Genomic DNA, 21,687 nt, shown 5'->3' with positions numbered 1-21,687 from the left:
TTGGTCAATTCCGATGGACTAACTGGCCTAGTTAGATCAACTGAACTTGGTGACAGTGGCCCTAAGGGCCATGGCACACAAAAAAACTTAAGCAGTAAAACATAAGCAGTAAGCGAATTGACCAATCACAGTAGAGTCCATAAGGCCATAACATAAGCAGTAGCGAATCCAACATGTTGATTTCCTTACTGTTTACGTCTTACTGCCTTAAGTTTTTTGTGTGCCAGGGCCCTAAGTCCGGATCTACAATAGGTGTTTTAAGACTTAAGCCATAAAAAATTGACCAATTACAGTGGAACCCGAGGGTAATAATCGACTGTGATTCGCCCATTTCTTACGACTTAAGGCTTAAAACCCTATTGTAGATCCGGGGTAAGATGCTAACACGGCTCTCTGATTGGTTCATGCACTAGCTTAAAACCATCTCGAATCTTTAGCAACGTCTATGGATTCCGCCTTTAGTGTATCTCGTACATTAAATTCAATAATTCAGTAAAATTATTAAACATATCACTGCGCATGCTCTGACGCTCGACGGTTGACGGTGCCATGTAAAGGCACCGCGAATCGCGTTGCGTTCTTCGGTGAACTTCGGGCGGATTCGTGCGGGACCGCCGTCATATTGGCATTACTGGCGCTCGCTTGATAGCGCTGCGCGGAGCGTCGCTTGAATAGTTGAATGTAATTTCAGTTGGAGTCGGACAGTTAAACCGTGTGGTCGTTGATTGCGTTGTTGCGCGCGCGTGCGTGTGTGTCACGTGTAATTCCGTCCCAGCTTCTCGTCCTCGCTCAGATTCAGAGCGATTAGGTTTCTTCACATCGCGGCATTTATATCGCAAGACCGATCAAAATGGGCTGTGGAATGGGAATGATCAAATATCTGCTCTTCATATTTAATTTCATCTTTGTGGTAAGTAAAGCGAAACCGTTATCCGATAACAACGCCATAAAGCCCATTCTATGGCTGCGCCGAACGCTTCGAACATTCTTTGATCAGTCAATTCGTAAAATTCTTTGTTCTGATTGGTCGCTCAAACGCTTCGAAACGTTTGTAGCGTCAAATGGACCGCAGCCTATAATATATTGCAGCGTAAGTGAGCATATCATGTTGTTGTAAGTTGTAAGAATTAATCTATCACAGACGAATATACGAGACAAATTTTCGACTGTGCTTGGTCAATTCTTGCAATTAAGATCCGGTTGCACTGACGCACTTAAACTTTAAGCGACGTTTAAGGGCCCTGGCACACAAAAAAACTTAAGGCAGTAAGACGTAAGCAGTAAGGAAAAATCAACATGTTGGATTCGCTACTGCTAGTGTCATAGCCTTACGGACTCTACTGTGATTGGTCAATTCGCTTACTGCTTACGTTTTACCGCTTAAGTTTTTTTGTGCCATGGCCTTAAGGGTATATCCACACAAGTTTGCATAGCCGCGTAAACGTATGCATAAAGAAAATTATCCAATCACAATTTACGTGCGTCTTTATAGGAGAAATGCGATTGAATAATTTTCTTTATGCATACGTTTATGCGGCTATGCAAGTTTGTTGTGTGGATATACTCTAAAGGTCCAGCTACAATACAATTAGCAGTAGCACAGTTTTTACAACTACGTCTGTCTATAATGATGATGACGTAGCGGTAGCTACGACATAAAGTCAATCAGAAAATACACTGTTTGAAGTTACATAGAAAATAGTGATCGAGTTTTCTCAGCAGTTGCAATAGTTACGAATTCATTGATTCACTGATGATACTGAAATTGTCGTCAAACAGCCACAAAGTGACGCGAGACACTTGCCGTAAGCCGTAGGCAGTATTGAAATGGAAATGGTTCATTTCGCTTACGACTACAGTTGCGACCTACTAAACCAGAAATGTCTATGTCTCTTACGACTACTGTTACGGCCTAAAACTCTCCATTGTAGCTGGACCTTAAAACTCGCAGTTTCTCTCTAAAGCCGAAAGAGAGGAAGAGAGATAGAGAGAGTTTTAAGCCTCGCTTAAAATCACAGTAATGTTGGTGCAACCGGGCCTAAAAGCACTGCGCTTATACACATACATATGTACATGTATACATGTATAATGTTGTAGATAATGGTTTTAACGTCCTTCTCTTTGTTCTATTTCGAAGAATTCTGAACTAGTTCTAAACTAGTGCGATATATGTTATAGAGTAGAGAAACAAACTACCCGTCTCACTCTAACTTACCGCATCAGTGTATACCAGTCAGAACTTGGCGTGGAAAAAGAACAGGCCTCTTATGTCGCTAAAAAAAGAACATATGTCTTATCGCGTTTCAAGGCGTTAGATTAAAATCACATTCTGTCCTGCCGGACATGTAGACGCGCTCTACCGCAACTCCGGCCACGTATCGCTTTTATCGCGAGCTGAAAATAATTTAAGGCGGCCGCATTGTTGTTTGTGGCTATAAGGAACCCTGAAACGGCCCCGAAATGTTCCCGTTGCAGCCGTCTGCTGTTCATTAGGGTATAAACCTCCCGCCCGAGTGATCGAGCTGAAGTTGACGTGATTTTGAATCAACAGGCTAAGTAATCAACGCACTCTACAAAATATCGGTGTCGATCTGTCGATTCAACATCGTACGATGTCTATATAATTCTTACAGTGTTGAGTGTTAGTACTGTTAGTGTGTTAATATTAAAAAAAACATCTCAGGTAGCATAGTGTCTTCTAGTATTGTATTTTCGATAATTATTAATTACTCATTCTTGATGAATTTGACGAATTTGACATTCTGTCATTAAAAATGACAAATAGATTTGTCACTACAGCCACATAACGTACGCCATATAAACCAACGTTATAAATGAGTCATTATTTTCGTATTTTAATGACATACATGAATGACGTTATTAATAATTCATTCACTAATAACATTACTAGTATCGTCAATTAATCGATCATTTATCCGATGTCAATAAGTATATGATGTAAATAGGTACGTCGTGGAATGGATAATTAAATGACGTCGTTATTACATCTTAAATAGATACGTAACCTGATGATGATAATTTAAAATGACTAACTATCGACGTGAAAATACTACAGCCTGCTACCTGGTATCATCGTAGTGGATTTAGCACCATAGATTTTTTATCAATACCAGGGATTATAAATCTACATCATGTTATTAATAATATTGCTTTCCATTTCCATCGATTCTCAGATAATTCTCACTTGTGACGTCATAACTCAATTGGATGCGCGTCCCTTTTGCATTCTGACAAGTGAGATTCAATGAGTTTTTACCTGTAATCTGCACAAGATCGAGACCGTGTGCTTTAGTGAGTCTCGTAAACTCACCTTATTAAAAATGAGGTTATACCGATATTTTTTTAAGTGTTCCAAATGTGTCCCGTCCTGTTTCCCGGTTTTATCGTTCTTAACGACAGTGTCGATATCATTGTATTATCGTTGTGCAGATATTATACACGATTGCAATGTATGATACCCGAATTGTCGCTAAAAGTTACAGATAAAGAAAAAAAAACCGAGATATATATATTATACTAATGGACACGACGCACGAAACCGGTCTTCGCGTCCTCATCGTTGACTCCGTTGTTTCAGCTCCAAGTGATCGCGCTCGATAGAAGCAGTATTTTTTTTTCTTTAGAGAGTGCTTTCAACTTGTACTTGTCTTACATCTGGATTATTTCTTTTTTTAGCGCGACTATAATATCCCTGTATACGTCACACGTGTTATACTATACTATAGATACTTATTATTCTTTCCGTCTCGCTTCCTCGCTCGGCGCTTAAATACTGTCGCACTTGGAGCACGGCGTCGAAATAATCCTTAACTTGATCGCTCTCGGTGTTTATACATAGCGGGGCTCTTGGCGGAATTCGCTCATCATTCTGTTCCGCGAATTCGTCGGTGATACTGGCGGATTACTCAACTTTGCGCGCTGTCGTCCTTGAAACGTGCAGACTATGTCCTGGCCACGTAATCGCGTGCGTGACCGTTGCAATTTTCCTTCGTTTTCTATCGGGACAACTATCACAGTATTTTTTTTAAACGTTTCCTCCGTTTCTGGAGCAGATAAAATCATACGGTCAGTTGGGAAGGAAAAATAACGGCGAGGTCGCGCTAAAATTCTTTGCGTTTGTGAGACGATTATTTTAACACTACAACTCGTTGTTAAAAATGATCTAAATTCGAAATTATGGTTGAAACGTCTGTAATTGTCAATTATTATTAATATAATAGGTAATACACGCAAGTTTTATACACCAGTGTCGGCTTTTTTCATTTATTTTAGGGTGCGGTTAAAGTCTCACTACAAATGCTTTGAAGCATTTGATTGACCAATCGGAAGAAAGAATTTTACGAATTGACCAATCAATGAATGCTTCAAAGCATTTGTAGCATCATGTTGACCGTACCTTTAAGGACGTATTGGAGACATTTCAACATAATCACAAAATTGTGAAAAAATGACAGATTATTCTTAACAATAATCTAAACAATAAGTATATTACGTCGCCTGAAAGAAAGACGTTGTTTCCATATATGTATGTACTGATCATTACGCAGAATATTACCAAGGCCTCGGTCGTCTCTAAAGACTTAGGACGCTCGCACGGAATGGGGAGAGGAGGTATGGGATGGATCTTGTTTCGCATAAACTCGTTACAAAATTACAAATTTTCTGTTTTTTTTTAAACAAAAAATTTTATAAAAAAATGTTTTCAAAGAAAATTTTTTTTTGAACAGAAAGTTTATTCTAAAACAGAATGTTTGCACGATTTTTGTTTTCTATAGTAGGAACAACTAAAATCTGTTTGAGGTCACTGAGGGTTATGACTTTGACAACACATGTCATTGAAATCGGTGAGATCGCCAATTTTCTAAAGTTTTACCGAAAAAACATGCCTTGAATTTGTCGAATAAGAGCTTAGCAAGTATGACTAAGTTCTTAGTTCCTTATATTTAATTAAATCATCTAGCATGCTTATTGAACTTACGTATACTATATAAAGATTGATTCGCGTTAGACAAGAGCTTACGGTTCGACGTATTTGTACGATTTTCAGCTGCACTGTTGAATCAATTCCAATAATATTTAATGACTTGTCTAATGGCAGCGTCTCTTCATTTATGGCCTTTTTGTTTGACGATATATTATAAGGCACATGAAACGCATTATAAGCAGCGAATTACATTGGAGTCCAAGCGACAGATATGTGTATACTAGATTAGTTTTTACGTATATACGTATATATTGTCATATATGTATATAAATACATATATGGCATTAGTGACTGACTCATAATGATAACAAAAAGCCAAGGCTGACAATTACAAGAGCTATACAATGTGTCACACGTCTCTCCACGTGCATCGCCTGCAGTATTATTGTTCTTCGATCGTTAATATCAATTCGTGAATTGATCATTAATTGATTAGATAGTAATTACGGTAGAGTAATCACAATGTTATAACAAAGCAGATTACAACAACAATACATTTGATTTGAAAAAAAGTCATTAATCGAAATATGGTTCTGTTGTGCAGGAAAACGTACCTATCTCTTACGCTACTCTTATTCATTAATTGTTATTGTTGCCCCTGTGTTTACTTGCCAATCGATAAAGTCATCCAATAGTTGCAACCCTCGTTATTGCAATCAATCGCATTATGTCGCATGCAGTATGGTTTATCCTGTTATCTTTCATCCTTTTGACTTTTAAAAGTCCGCGATATCGAGACCGTTCAATAATACAAAACGCGAAAGATAAAATTTTGTTGAGCAGTCAATAATAAACGTGGAAAAGAAGGAATACGTACTGGAGTATATATTTAGAAGGAGGAGTAGTAGATGCGATAGTTGTGAATTAGTCTATTTATCTTTCATCTATATATGCATATCTATATAGTTGTCAGTAACTCATTATGTTTAAACATTGAAAAACTTTGAAAGACCCGCACAATAGTGTTTACGCTATCGCAACACCTTTTTTTTTTACGAAGAACGTACTTCGATCCAAGAAAAAAAAGATTGTAATTTTTTAGCGACTAATTACTTTAATTAACTAATGACATAATATTCAGTGGAAATTGTTATTCGATATATGTATTTCTGCGAAGACGGCGTGAATGTCATGATAACAGTCGAGAGATTGCTACTTCCTCTTGTTCTTCTTCTTTACGATTTCTCTGTTGCTTATGGTTGGTAACAATGGTGGTTTCTTACAATTTCCAAGGTCTCTCCTCGCCTTCCTTTTCCTTCCCTTTTCTCATAGTATAGTCGTCGTCGCACATTAAATTTCGTCAAACGCCCGCAAAATTCATCTTCTTGGCCGTTGGAGGATAAAGGATTGTTACATAAGAGACTGTCGCGTCTTTCGAATAGTTCCTTCTTCGTCTTGAAAATCGATGCATGATGGTAGAACAAGCTGATGCTAAAGTCATCGTCATCACATTATCATAAAAATGCGTTTTAACCGAAAAAGTATCCTAAAAGAAATAATCTATAAATGACTGTGAATATATTGCGCGTAAAATCCCGTGTTGTATTCCCGGTACCACTATCTGCTCTTCAATTTCCAGAAGAAATATAATCTTATCAGAATACTAATAATATATATCAAAAAAAAAATTTGCTAGATACATTATCTTACAAGTCAGCTATACTTGATATATTTCACACATTTAGCGAATTATTCAACTAGAATGCCATGCATCCGGTAGGTATATAATTATACATATAGGGGAAAGTGGGGAAATTGTGCATACTTAAGGGGAATTCATTGCTATGTCATTTTTGAAGAAGTTGAAGTCAATATAAACACGGAAATACAAACTATAAACATTCTTCTATCGATATGCATTCTCATATTGAATAATTTTTCATTTGATAATGTTGTATTTGGCAAAAAGTAAAAAAGAAAACAAAAGCGAAAAAACTTCGGATAATTGTGTGCAAAACAAAAATCGTAAGAAATTAATGTAAAATTAAAATAATAAAATAAAAATTTCATGGAAAATGTTTCATGGAATGTTGATAAAAAAATGAAAAAAATATATTACTATATCAATGTTAATACAAAATTAATATTGTATAAACTTTTGAAAAATAATACGAAAATTGGAAAAATTAAGGAGATGTTGGAATGACCACAAATTGTCGGGATTTTGTATCGATATAATTGCATCGATATAATATCCGAATTTACTGAACGGAATCAAAAATCCTTTTGCAGAATTGAAGTAGACGTAAAATTTAGTGGTGCTGCAGTAGACTTTATACTAAAATCGAAAAAAAAGTTAAAAACTTACATTTTTCAACTCGTAGAGTTGTCGCCTGATTTTCAGCACATTAACATCTTGTTAATATGATGCCCGATTGTGCATAAAAAATTATTAAGAATTGCTTGTCAATTTAATTTAATTCGTGATATTATTCCAGTAGTTTAATTGCGTTTATAAGTCCGGAAAACCAATTCGGCGCGCAGTTTAAAGGACTACAAATATGGTATATGTGCAAGTATATATACATATGTTATATATATAATTCACATTGAATTATTTAAAGCATCAAAGATCTAGCTTCGACCGGGGTATAGGCATTTTTAATTTCTAGTATTGATTGTGTTCTTACATGGTACGGTCTAAAATAAGATTCTTATTGTATAAATCTAAAGTTCTTATAATAAAGAAAATAATACTTATACAGAAAAACTGTTATCATCTGATTAAATGAATGTATTTTACGATAGTATTTTGTATTTTGTTACATCAAATAATAATGTTATATCACACATTTGAAAAATAGTTTTAATAATTTTTGCTCGCTGATCGATGATTCTTGCATAATTTAATATCATCTCGTCTGTATTATTTACGTGTCTGTCATGCGACGATAAACGGGCGATCGTTTGTGCTAAAAGTAAACCGGATATCCATATCCAAGTGGCCAAAATCAACAGACATACAACGAATGATTTTGTTCGACTGTATACAATGACATGCAAGTCAGCAGCAGTGGAATTCTGTAACTCATTATGCAATCGTTATGTGTTTATAACGACTACATAACGAGTTACAGAATACAGGCCCAATAGCAGCAGACTGGAGAAAGATATCTTTCTTTTGCCGCGAAATTTTTTTTATCGCCGCAAAACGAAAAAGAAGAAGATAATGGAAGAACTTTTTAAAATTAATAGAGTAAAATTAATCAGTCGTCTCCGAGAATGTAAAAGAAAGAGCAAAGCCCTTGGTAGTAAAAATAAATTAACTGCGAAACTTAATAGATAAATTGACTGTGTAGTATGGCCCAGCCATAAGGAGAAATTATATTATCATTCTGTTTTTGAATTGATTAAACAGGCGATTTGGGCGATTTTTATCATTACAGTTCAACGAACAAGCAACCGCAACATCATTATTGTTTGCAAGGGTCATGATGCAGCTGGCAGCGAGCAAAAGCCGGAGATGCATTACATACTCATAAACATGATTATGAATCTCTTCCAGAAGACATATTACAAGCAATTCGACCCATCTACGAAAATCTCAGCAATGAGAATTCATTGCAGCGTTGTTTGGGTGGATTTACGCAAAATAATAATGAGAGCTTAAATAATTTGATTTGGAAAATTGCTCCAAAAGTACATCATAAAAATTGTACAAATTGCAACTAACGTTGCCGCATGTTTATATAATGAAGATATATTGTCATTATTACAAATCATGCAAGCTATGGAGATTGCTGCGGGACCAATATGCAATAAAAGCAGATGAGCATCACATAGCACAAGTCCAACGTGCCGCACAAAATATGACGAAAGAAGCAAGAATGCGTCATAAGCAAGTCAAATTCGATTTAACAGGAATTAATGAGTCAATAGAAGATTTATTATACAGCCCTGGAATAGTTTCGGCACGGTGATTCCGTGTAAGTTAAAAGAAATCATCTATATGTTGCTTAAAAATAAATTTGAAATTTTAAACGCGTTTTCCTCGAAATCGTGTTTTCCAAATCGGTACCCAAAATATTTCGAAAACGAATGAATGGATCGAATTCAAGTTTTTTTTATTTATTCAGCATGAAAATACGCAGTCTTGATTTTTTTTAAACCTTATAATTTTGTTTTTACAGCAAAAAAACCGATCGATTTTTAGACAACAATTCGGACTTTTATATTCAATTGAGCACCATTTTACAACAAACGCGAGTTTAAAAAATCGGCTACGATAAAAACTACATTTATATATAGGGCGAAAGCACGTTAATTCCTTCATTTTTATATTTAATCACTTTTTAAATTTAAATGATTATGTATGTAACCTCTTTTGTTCAAATAACACAGAACAAATAACATTCGTATAATGTTCGTACATGTGAAAAATATCTCATCGTATTAAGTTATATATTATTGATTTAAATTTAAATAAATAACACTAGTTTATAACAAATATTTTTTTTAATTATTTTGAACCAGACAAGATATTTCTTATAGATTTTTGTATGTTGAACATCTGTTGGTTCTTGACAGAGATATGTATAATATTTACGAAAAAAGAGATTACTTGTTCGTTGGAGCGTACGTTCATATCCTTTCATGTCGATAATTGTGTTACTTTTTTGCTTGTTTCTTTATCAAAAGCCGCAATGAGCAAGACATTGCGTTACATTATCGTTTATCTCGCTATTTTTCCCGATTAGTTACGCAATCATACAGTACAGTATGACTGGACACACTGGGTGTGTCCAGAAAAGTTGATTCACCAGATGATGATTTCGTTCTTCAAAAACTACTTTCTACGAAAGTCTTTTCCGGGAATATTTTATCTGGAAATTGGACAATAGGTCATTTAATATTGAAGAATAATTATCATAATGATCGATGTCTAAAAAGAAAAAACGGATTCGCGAACAAGCGTAACAGACTTTGTTTTTCACTTAATTTTGTACCAGAATTTTTTGGAAAAAAATTCATTTAAGATAATTTATATATACTGAATATCAAATGTAGTCCAAATTAGCAATGTGATTGTAACGTACATTAGAAAATGGGTTCTATATTTTGTAGAATTAGCTGGTGTGACGATGGTACCTCATTTTGAAAAATCCGAAATTTTATACACAGTTCCTTTTGCATCCACAAAACTTTTATGGCTCCTGATAAGTTTTAACAATAGTTCCGCTGATTTATAGCTAAAAAAAATTTTTTTTAATGGATTGCCAACTTTGCGTGGCATCTCAATTATCACAAAAATTAATTTTTATCACGAAATTCTACAAACTCTCGAAGAGTTTAGTTCCTGATAGGTTTTAGCAATAGTTCTGGTCTTTAAACATTTTTAAATAAATGTTTAATCTGACTTGGGTTGGTTCCTGATGATAGATTTTGGCAACAGTTCCGGCCTCTAAGAATTTTTAAATAGAAACTATGCGTTTCGCGGGTTATCTCCATCCTTAGAATGCCTTTACCCTTGTGGTGAGGAGCCAGCGCTCCGATTGAAAAATTGTTTAAAAATACTTAGAGACCGGAACTGTCGCTAAAACCTATAACTAAGTAAAAAGTGTATAAAATTTCGAATTTTTCAAAATGGGGTGCTAACTTAACGCCGGCGTAGAATTAAACATCCGGTTTTCAAATTTACTTTTTTTTAATATCCATAATTTCTCTTTTTATGATCGATGTCGAATATTATATTTTCTTTATCGATTAGTTTTATATGTTTATCATTTTCGATTACTAACGATATTTAATTGCACTGAAATATTATCAGTTGTTTAGCAAACGCGATTACATCATTCCAAGAAAAGATCATAAGATTAAGATCTGCCAGTTTAAGACAGAAGTATCATGATTTTTATATTCGCAAGTTAAGCTAGCTGTTTCTTATTGAGAATTTACTTCACGTAAATTAATCCATTACGTATATTCTATTCCAAATATATTTCAATATAATTCTGCTCTTACAACACGAAATATTACAGCAATATTACTTTAAAAGGCAATATTTTATAAAATTTTTTTTTTGCTGCAATATTGCTATGTCCGCTAAAATAAAATATTACTGTAATATTGCTGCCATATTAAAGAAATGTTGCAAATATATTGCTGCAATATTTCAATAATCAATTCAATTTTATTGTTAATATATTGATTAGCATCACCTTCCAAAATACATCATGACAAAGTTATGATGTAGTGCAGAGATTAAACAAATAATCAGGAAATATAATATTCCTTTAATTAAGGAACTTTAATTCGATATCTATGATACACTAATTATATTTATTAATTATTGCTCCAAATTATGTTGAAGCTAGAATAATTATCATAATTATTTGTATTCGAAAAGAAATATGAACGAAAAACCTTCGCAACGAAGTAAGGGATCTCATTTTTTAATTAATTTGCAGCAAGCTTGATGCTATTGTACTAGTCGTATTATTACATAGAAAAATATATGTTCTTTCACGATGTAATTTTCATTTTTAACACTAAAACATTAATTATTTATCATATTTCTAATGTAATAAAATCGAGATGATTTTGTTAATGATAGAGTCATTAAAACAGTGATGGATGCGAACTTCCTGTTACTGGATCTCTAAATCGCATTATTTCCAGATAATTTACAGCCTCGCATGCAAGTTTTCCATATGTTGCGCTTATTTCGCAACACCGTTTGTTGCATTATGTATTTAGCAGCGCCTACAATTTTCGTCCCCCGCTAGCCTTCCCGTCGTTTGCTAATGTTGTCGGGAATTCCCGGGTGTCTCATTTTCCATAATTATCGCGTCACGCCTTGCACGTAGTTATCATGTGTATACTATCTTCGCGATTGCGACCCTCGATGCGCAAATTTTCCACGTTGCTTTGACATCTAATCTCATGTTCGTCAATAAGCTCGCATTGAATTCAGTACTTTTTTTCGTGATTCTTTGTGTATTCTCTGAGATTGTATAAAGAAAGAAAATGAAATTACATATATAAAAAAATCTCGTATATATATATATATATAATTGACGGATATAATTAATGACGGATATAATCAAAAACAATTTTAGAAATAGTTTTTGAAATTGTTTAAAATGCTTGCTGACTCAGAGATTTTATTTTGCGCAAACACGATAGTCCAGAAAGTAAATTCGCCGATTTATTATCAAAGATGATGAATTGTTATTCGTATTAGTAATTCGCGATTATTTGGGACGCTACAGAGAATTTTATGATATACGCTTCTGATTCTATATTAATCGTAAATGTTATTTTTATCGATGACATGAGAAATGTATATCTGACTAATTTTTTTGTATCGTATTACATTTTAAGTATTTTTAATTAGTATTAATCTCTAAAACGTATACTATTGTCTCTTTTGCGTAGCATTCTCTTTTTTTCGATGCTCGGAATATTTTTACCATTGTTATTAACAATCATGCTCTTATTTATCTTGAAATCTCAATAAATACCCTCACATATATTGTGCGACGAAGTGAATCATTTTGATTTCTTTGGCGAAATATCTTTTGGTGAAATATCTCGAAAATTAAGCATTTCCGAAAGAGATGTTTCCTACAAAAGTTGTAGGGTTTTAAATGATCCATTCATTGATCTGGTCAGTCTTACCTTGGGTGGTGTAGGCTAAAACCTCTTGGATGTTGTTCAAGATTATGTTCTAGATAACATTTATTAAAATCAAGGCTATTGGAGATTATTCCTCTTATTTTCATTTTTGCACTAAAAATTCATTTTTACGTATAAATGAACATAAGAGATATAACATCCGAAAGATGAAACAACTTAAATCGATTATAGCTCTACTGTTAATCTTTCACACACACACACACACACACACACACACACTTGTATAATTTGAATACATACACTCTACAATATTTTACTTTTCTATTAATTTTATATATATATATATAATCAAATACTGTTTTTTAAACAAAACCAATTTTTTAAATCCATTTTTGTGGAAGACTACATTACCATCCCTGTTTCTCTTCGAACCATTATGCAGTGTCGCCATATTTTTATAATTAGTATTCTAAGTATAATAAATATTTCATAACTTTGAGTCTAGAATCGAACAACTTTGATGAATATAATCGTTAAGTTTCCAATTTAAATATTGATTATTAATCAAATTATTGTATAAAATATAAGTAGGGTGCCATTTTTCCTCTAGGGTCACTTTTTCCTCTAATAAAAAGACAATTTGGATACACGTGATACATACATAGTATACATATACAAATTGGAAATATCTTGTTGCAGCTATGTGGTCTGGCCATTCTGGTTGTCGGCATTTTAGTGGAAATAGGAAACCATAATTATTCGAAACATTTGGAAGACATTACGAATAATCTTAAGTTCCCGGCCATCACACTGATTGTCGTCGGCAGTATTATCTTTATCATCGCTTTTCTGGGATGCTGCGGTGCGATTCGCGAGAATTACTGTATGGTAGTCACGGTAAGTTTATAAGCAAATTTTTAACCTGTCATATAACTCCTGTCATACGAGAAACTTTAACCTTTTCTTGGTCTTGTATTTACATTAAATATTTTAAATTGAATCCTGAACAATAATTCAAGTCTATTCGAATTTTCGAAACATACGCGTTGAGTTTGTGAATTGAAACTAAAAATTAATGTTGCATTTATTAAATCGAAGATGACTGAAAGATAAAAATTTAAATTTAATTGTTACACTTATATATAGATTTTTATCTGATATTCGGTTTACGCATTTATTTATCTATTACTTTAATAATATATTAGCCCGAGCCCATATTGAATCGATATTATTAGTGGTATTTCCTAGACAATTATAATTGTGGAAAATGGGGTTATAGCATTCAGCAGGTCGAACTTATTTTAATTACGAGAATTCTAAAGAATAATATATTGTATATTACTTTTTGTCTAATGTTTTACTTTATATAAAATTTATCTAAAATAATGTATTTTTATGCATATATGAATAACTACAAAACAGATATATTTTCGATGAAAAACCAATTTAAGATGAAAATATTAATGTGGTAAAAACGCTATGGTTGCTACAACCAAAAATAATAATATTTTTCGCTCATCAATACAGTTTGGTTATAAGAACTATAGTACGGTTATCACAACCAATGGGTGAAAAATGTTATTTTTGGTTGTGGCAACCATAACATTTTTTCAGTGAATAAATTTTCTCAGGTAAATTCTATCACCATACTTTCCCCCATATGCAAGTCTATTTGCATCATGCTTTCCCCTACACGTGAACGCGGCACGTTTACAATTACGATCGAACAAGTTAAATAGCAAGATTATTCGCGGCAGCTTTGTCCGCTTGAAAAGGATTAAGAGTTGTGGCAATTGATATGTATGTTTCTTCCACGCAGTTTGCATGTTTGCTCTTGACAATCCTGATCATACAAGTGGCAATCTCAATCTACGTATTCGTCACAGTGAAGAATTTTGACGAGAATGACTTTAAGAAAATATACACGGAAAACCTCTTCTTGGCATACAATACAGGAAATCAGGAGCAAAAAAGCACTGTAGATGCCATACAGGAGACGGTAAGACTATTTTTAGATTTATTTTAGAATGCATTTAATCATGTGCAATGACATACTACTGCACTGTCATGTGAATCAAGTCTTATTCTACTAGAACATTATAAATGATTACGTGTCTGGAATAATTAAATGTAACATTGAATTTACAATATGTCTAACCACCTTCGAGAGCAATTCACAGAATATCTCCCTGGTGGAAAAATTTTACTGAAATTTTAATGAAATTTCGATAAACTTGACGTTTCATTAAATTTGATGAAATTTTAATAATTATACAACAAAATTTTAATTATACTTTGTTGAGAAAATCATTCTCTGTGTTCAATGAAAAACAAATAACATTTTAATGAGAATCCAATAAAAATAAAGTGAAATTTCAATGAAAAATTACTAATTTTGTAGTGAAAAAGTAAGAAAATTTTATTGAAATTGCAACAAATATTTGATGAAACGAAAAAACTTCAAATAGTTCATAATGACAAATTAGTGACATCTTGTTGAAATTGTAATGAATTTTTAATGAAGTTGCAACAAAAAAGTGCAGGTACCCGGGAAAAAATGTTATATAATGGACATATATTATATATATTGTTACGCACACGCTGCATCGTTTCTCTGCGCGCTGAATCATGTCACAAGCGAGACGGATTGACCGACGGTTTCGTGAGGCGAGAACGTGAGCGCACGGGAGTATTACAGGTGTTCGGTCCGGAACGTCGCAGGTGCAACAATATATATAATTATACTATATATGAAATTTTTCCCGAGTACTATAAGTATACCTGCGTGTTTTTTTCTTTGCAGCCTTGTCAAAAATTTATTATAATTTCAACAAAATGTCAATTTATCATTACAGAGTAGCTGCGCTTTTTCGCTGCAACCTCATAAAAAATCATTACAAATTTAGTAAAATATCGTTAATTTGTCATTACGCGGCCAATACGGTATTGCCACTAAAAAACAGTGCAGTTCAATTTTTTCTAAGAAAAAAGCCACTCAGCATGAGACTTTTCACTGATAGTTAATGAAATGGTTCCTTGAATGCAAATTATTATTATTACCTATAATTATGGGTATAAAGACGAATATCTATAATTATAAATATAAAGACGAATGTAAATGAGAGATGCATTTTGAAAATACAGTTTTTAATTCTGTACAAAAATTTAGTAACCTAAAATTTTAATGAAGTTTCATTAAAAATTTAATTAAAACTCCATTGAAATTTTTTCACCAGGGCTTTTAATTTTAAACAAATCAATATTCTAATAAAATAAGTACTGAGATGTACTTATTTTGATATATTTGCAGTTGAAGTGCTGTGGTATTGAACATCCTCAAGATTTTACTACCCGTCTTGGAATTCCTATCCCAGGAAGTTGTTGCAGTAAGCAGGTATCCGACATCTGCAGTCCATTAGAGGCTTACAATGAAGGTTGCGTAACCACAATAGTAAATATCTTCAAATCTGCTCTTACGGTACTGGGTGGCGTTGCTCTAGGTATTGCTGCTGCAGAGGTAAGAAACTAAATAAAGAAAAGTTAAATAAACTGCAAAATTACTACATTTATGTATGATATTAAGAAAAGATGAGCGATGAAATAATAATTAAATTATGCATCTATCTTAGTTCAAAGAAGCCTACTTTAGAATCTGTAATTCTTGGCAACGTTCTATAATTTTGCGCGCTGAAATATAAAAATACACATTTGAAGAATTTAAATATACATGTACAGGGTGTTTCTTAAATAGTCGCCCATTAATATCCATATAATGCTATTTCTGATAAAAAAAATTGAGTCGAAAAGTCCTGAGCCATTTTTTTCTATAATGCTCGATGAAGTAATTATTATCGAGTAAAGCTGTAATTCAATCGGCGTCGTCCTTTAAACGGGCGCATATCAGTGAACCGCGCGTCCGATAATGTACGCTCTCGCATATCATCAAGCGCATGGCTCACTGATGTGCACTCGTTTAAAGGAGGAAATTTCATCAAAAAAATGGCTCAGGACTTTTCGACTTAATTTTTTATCAGAATTTTTTATCAGTTTACTCTGTAATAATTGTTTCATTGTAGAAAAAATGGCTCAGGAATCAATTTTTGATCAGGAATAGCGTTATATGATTAGTGGTCGCTATTTAAGAAACATCCTGTATACACATATAGTATATACATTTACAGTCACGAAACTATTCAATTGTTCGAACAGTGCATCGTTATATCAATGATTTCTTCAGACTATTTTTCAATCCTACGTCCAAGAATTACATCCAACTCTGGTGTGCACTTTTGTTATAGTACACGTAACATAAACTATAGCTTAGAGTTATTTAGGCTATAGTGATTCTTGAACACACTCTTAGGCCCGGTTCCACCATAATTCCAATATAAGATTAATTTTAATCTCAGCAGTTTACTCTATCTTATCCTGATTCTTAGAAAAAGTAAATAAATATAGATAATAGAAGCTCAGATGAAGTAAATCAGTATCAAGATTTTGTAATTTGGTTCTTAAAACATTATAATAAATAAAATTATTTTAATCTAAATTGCATTATCAGAACTTATTTTCTTTTCTTTTTTCTAAAAAAAATTACTCTGTAAGAGGACCTGCAGACGACTTTTTTTATTACGACTATCACAATTATATTGATTTCTTAATATTTTAACTGTAATTTTGAACAAAAATTCATCATTCGGATGTTTCCACCATGTCTCCTGCTTTAACGCAGTTAATATCCACGAACGACAATTTAGAGAAATCATTGACATAATGACACACTGTCGGACAATTAGTTGGTATTCATATTTCGTGTTTGTTTTAAGACTATCTTAAGTAATGTCTTAAGATGCTAATATACAGCCTTCTGATGAGCTTGACATCTTAAGATTGTATTTAAAACAATCTCAAATATAAGAACCGATTACGAATATCGGTTTTAGTTCTCATTTTACGTATGAATATTTTACAGTAATTATACGTGTCCTTTTTCACTTTTCCTAGCTGATTGGCATCATCTTCGCATTATGTCTGGCGAATTCCGTAAAGAACGCCGAACGCAGAGGCTACAGTGTGTAAAAGTACAATTTTGCGAAGGACATCATTTCGTGCGGGTGACTTTCAATACACAACAATCTTACCTTCATTTTACTACTGTCAACGTATTCGCCTATAAAATGTGATAAAATACTTGCGCTTTACAGCAAGATAAAGTACATTTCTTTTTTCTTTTTCTGAACGGATTGGAGTCAGAGTTTATGTGTTTTCTTTTTCTGTTTCTTTACAGTCGTAATTACAATAAAATGGTAATATTTTTTCGATGAAATGATATATTTTCGTTTTCTGATTATAAGAATTAATGCATAGAGTTTGGCGCATGATCTGGCAATGAGTTTTACTGTAATTGTTGTCGGGGTCTTAGATTATATTTTTTTCCTTTGTAAAAATAACTTTTTTATACAGTTATGTGTACATACATATACATATTTTGATACGGTACAGCTTTGACTCATGTTTATATCTCTGTCCCATATAAAAAAGGTTCAAAAATATAGAAAAAATCTTCGATATAATTCATTTTGTTTAATATGAATATGCAAGATCGTTTCGTGCGATAATCCACGAACAAAGATGAAGTACCGTTGCGGAGATGGAAAGTAGACGAGTTATAGTATTTTACAAATATTACGAAAATATTTTTTCATATATTGAGCTACACAATCGTACCTGCGGAAATATTATACCGCCATTAAAAACACGGAATTCTCGTATGTGTCTTTATATAAAAATTCACTTTGTACACAGTACAGATACTGTCTAAAAAAATATATATATATACACATATACAGTGAATGCAAAAAATATTCGTACAAGGAAATTTTTTATAAAAAATCTTATTTTTAGAAGATAAACATTAATTAGCAACTTTATACAATGAATACATTCTGTTATAACATAAACAAACGAGCTTCGCATGTATTCCTGATTTTAGAAGCTAAATTTCTCGACTGTACGAATACTTATTGAGCATCCAAATAATACAATTTTTAATTTTCGTTTATTTTTCAGATGGTATATTTTCTATAATTAATACACATCTTTTTAGTATATATAATTTTAAAGAACATACAGTCTATTTTATTTTTTATGAATAAATTGTTAATTACCCATCAAGAAATGATTGTCAATTAAACATCGAATCGACGTCAAATTGGTTGAAATCATCGTATCGATATCGATTCGACATCAATTCGATGACTCATTTTTCGCTGGATAATATTTACTTTTTAAAAATAAAGTTTTTTTAAAAAATATTTTCTCTCTGTGTGTGTGTGTGTGTGTACAAATACTTTTTGCATTCACTGTATATACATTTTTTGCCTTAATAAGAAATAATAATAAGAAATAATATGTATATATAAAAGATCCCATCGCCGTGATCGCGTGCTCAACAAACGAACTCAAACGCGTTTGTGCAATAAGTATTTCTCTTTAGGTTGATATAATGATAAAGCGCATAAAAAGTTTATAGGCACGAAAAAAGCACGTAAGCAATTAATAATTTAAAGTTGCGATTTTATTTGTTTAATGCGTGAAATTACTATTATTGCTACTGCTGTTGCTGTTACTATTGCTGTGAGATGAAATTATTATATATGTCCAGTTTTTGTATTCACAAAATAAACATAGACAAATAAAAACCTTGCCTAATTTCCCCATTTTTTTATACTCAAAAGAGTTTAAAGCTTAAAATAGTTCTTCGGCTTATATTATTCCTGATTCGCGTGGTACATGGTGTGCGATGCTTTCCTCATGTTGTTTCTAGAAATTTTGGATAAACATTTGGCGCTGCTAGATCATAGTACTAGTACTAAAAACATGAATGTAATATTTACAATAAGAAAAATAAAAAACATTTCCATGAGAGTAAAAGTGGTAAATATTCACCTTTACACAGCCTGCTCCAAATGATCTCCGAGTGACCTTGATCTTGATCCTCAAGGAGATCAAGGTTACTGTCCTTTTCTGTCGTTCGTTACTTATTGAAAAGATATGAGCAAAGCAATTTTTATGAATGGGCCATTGTAAAAACAAAAAAATCTCTACTTTAAAATAGATTTCCTGCTTTAAAAACAAAAATTCTCTCGCAGAAAATCTATTTTAAAGCAGAGATATCAATATTATTGTAGGTCATAATTCTAATATGTGTACAAATACAAAGGCAGCTCTGCCTCCCCCTACCTCAGGCCATACGACTTCCATAATTTTACTGTTGCACATGAGTTTCGAAATCTATTTTAAAGCAGAGAATTCTTGTTTTTATTTCCTGCTTTAAAAACAAAAATTCTCTGCTTTAAAATAGATTTCCTTCTTTAAAAACAAAGTCTTTGCTTTAAAATAGATTTCCTGCGAGAGAATTTTTATTTTTAAAGCAGGAAATCTATTTTAAAATAGAGATTTTTTGTTTTTACAGTATCCCATTCATAAAAATTGTTTTACTCATACCTTTTCAATGTGTAACGAGCGATGAAAAAGGTCAATGACCTTAACCTCTTTTAGAGTCAAGGTCACTCGGAGGTCATTTGGAGCGGGCTGTGTAATGGTGAACATTGACCATAAAGGTATCCAGCGTGCATATATGCGATTGGGTTATACAATCGTACAAATTATAAAAAATTTTCAATTGTTTTTATAGTTTTTCTTATTCGATCTATCAGTGCCAAGTGTTTACTTCTTTAATATTTTGTGGTAACATTTGAATGGACAAGGTAACGCAATTTTGTGATAACATTTTGAATAATGTTTTGAAGGAGAATTAAATAACTACTACTTTAGGTTAGAAGAGAACATGTCTTTGAATGAATTGCAATATAAAAATGACATATAAGAAGAATTAAAGTCATTTGGATTGGAATAGGAGGATCCTTCAATACAAAGATATATACTTAGGTTTCATTGTACAAAAGTTAAAGATAGTATCACTTGGATTATATCCTTTATTTTATTTATGTGGTTGATATGGGATTTAACTTGGCGCCAATTATTGATATCAAATCTTTTATACGAATGATACATAAAATTTTGTGGAATTTAACTTGGCGCCAGTTGTTGATATCAAATCTTTTATATAAATGATATAATTAGAGTTAATAAGCAAATAATGATAGTACCCACATGAGTTTTACTTTTTAATTTGATAGAATTTAACTTGGTTAGTTAAGATAAAAATACGTATCACTTAGGTTCTATTCGAGAAGCATATCCTTAGCGCCTTTTTTTATCTTTTTTTAAAAAGATAAGTTTGTATTGCATTTTGTTTACATTGACTATAAAACTCCGACATAACTCAATTATTACACAGATTATACTGATGCGAATCTTGAACGTAGTAAATTGCGATAGATTAAATAAGTACGGTAGATTAAAGAATTGCGCTATATAGATTAACTAATTGATTAAAAAACACTGGACACGGTCCAACATTTTATTTTTAGGGAGGGGGGTGTTACGTCCGTAGTAGAGACTAGAGTCCTATATATAAAGAGAAGCACATTGACGTCCAAGTTTCTGATTGGCAGTCTGATATGTATTCTGATTGGGTATCCTCTCTAAGTGAAGCAGCCATATTGTGACCGCAGCTGTTTACACAGCTGATACACGTGTCGTCGACCACGTTGTTTGCACTATTTAATGCGTTATATAAGCCTTAAGTAATTGGTCAATTTTTTACAGCTTAAGGCTTAAAATATCTATTGTAGATATAAAGTAATGAAATACTTTAGAACTCACTCCGCTAACAGAATCAACGGAGTACAATGTTGGTGGTTAGAGTATGTTTATGTTTACGACACTGAAGCGGTCAAAACATGGCGACGTAGGGAGTGATGATAAGGATCCGATCTGGTGGTGGGGGTTCGATGTCGCTTCCCTTTATATATAGGACTCTACTAGTACGGGATAAATGTTCTCAATGCGCAGTACCGTCGTCTTAGTATCCTAATGCTGGATTCACACTGGATCCGACGTGCGTCATACGACGTTCTGCAACCAATCAGAAAGCAGAATTTTATTTCGTATCGATGGGCGCGTTCAAGTTGACAAAG

The 21,687-nt window shown here is 32.9% G+C and overlaps 1 protein-coding gene across 2 annotated transcripts; it reads left to right on the top strand.

The window, feature by feature from the left end:
* The first annotated feature begins 664 nt into the window (after positions 1 to 664).
* On the top strand, positions 665 to 17,826 carry LOC108721152 (23 kDa integral membrane protein). 2 transcript variants are annotated; one of them, XM_018445546.1, is made up of 6 exons: positions 665 to 681; positions 776 to 910; positions 13,283 to 13,480; positions 14,403 to 14,582; positions 15,894 to 16,100; positions 17,588 to 17,826. In XM_018445546.1, exons 2-6 carry the CDS (start codon positions 851 to 853, stop codon positions 17,660 to 17,662), a joined length of 720 nt encoding a protein of 239 aa, XP_018301048.1. In that variant the 5' UTR covers positions 665 to 681; positions 776 to 850; the 3' UTR covers positions 17,663 to 17,826. The 2 variants fall into 2 exon arrangements, with proteins under 2 accessions (XP_018301048.1, XP_018301047.1); XM_018445545.1 differs by lacking the exon at positions 665 to 681 and having other exon boundaries at positions 688 to 910.
* Positions 17,827 to 21,687: the final 3,861 nt, after the last annotated feature.

This window comes from Mycetomoellerius zeteki, unplaced genomic scaffold (genome assembly GCF_001594055.1).
Source record: "Mycetomoellerius zeteki isolate Tzet28-1 unplaced genomic scaffold, Tzet1.0 scaffold162, whole genome shotgun sequence".
Taxonomy (NCBI): Eukaryota; Metazoa; Arthropoda; class Insecta; order Hymenoptera; family Formicidae; genus Mycetomoellerius; species Mycetomoellerius zeteki.
The sequence above is the reverse complement of the archived record's forward strand: the minus strand, read 5'-3'. Positions and strand labels throughout refer to the sequence as shown.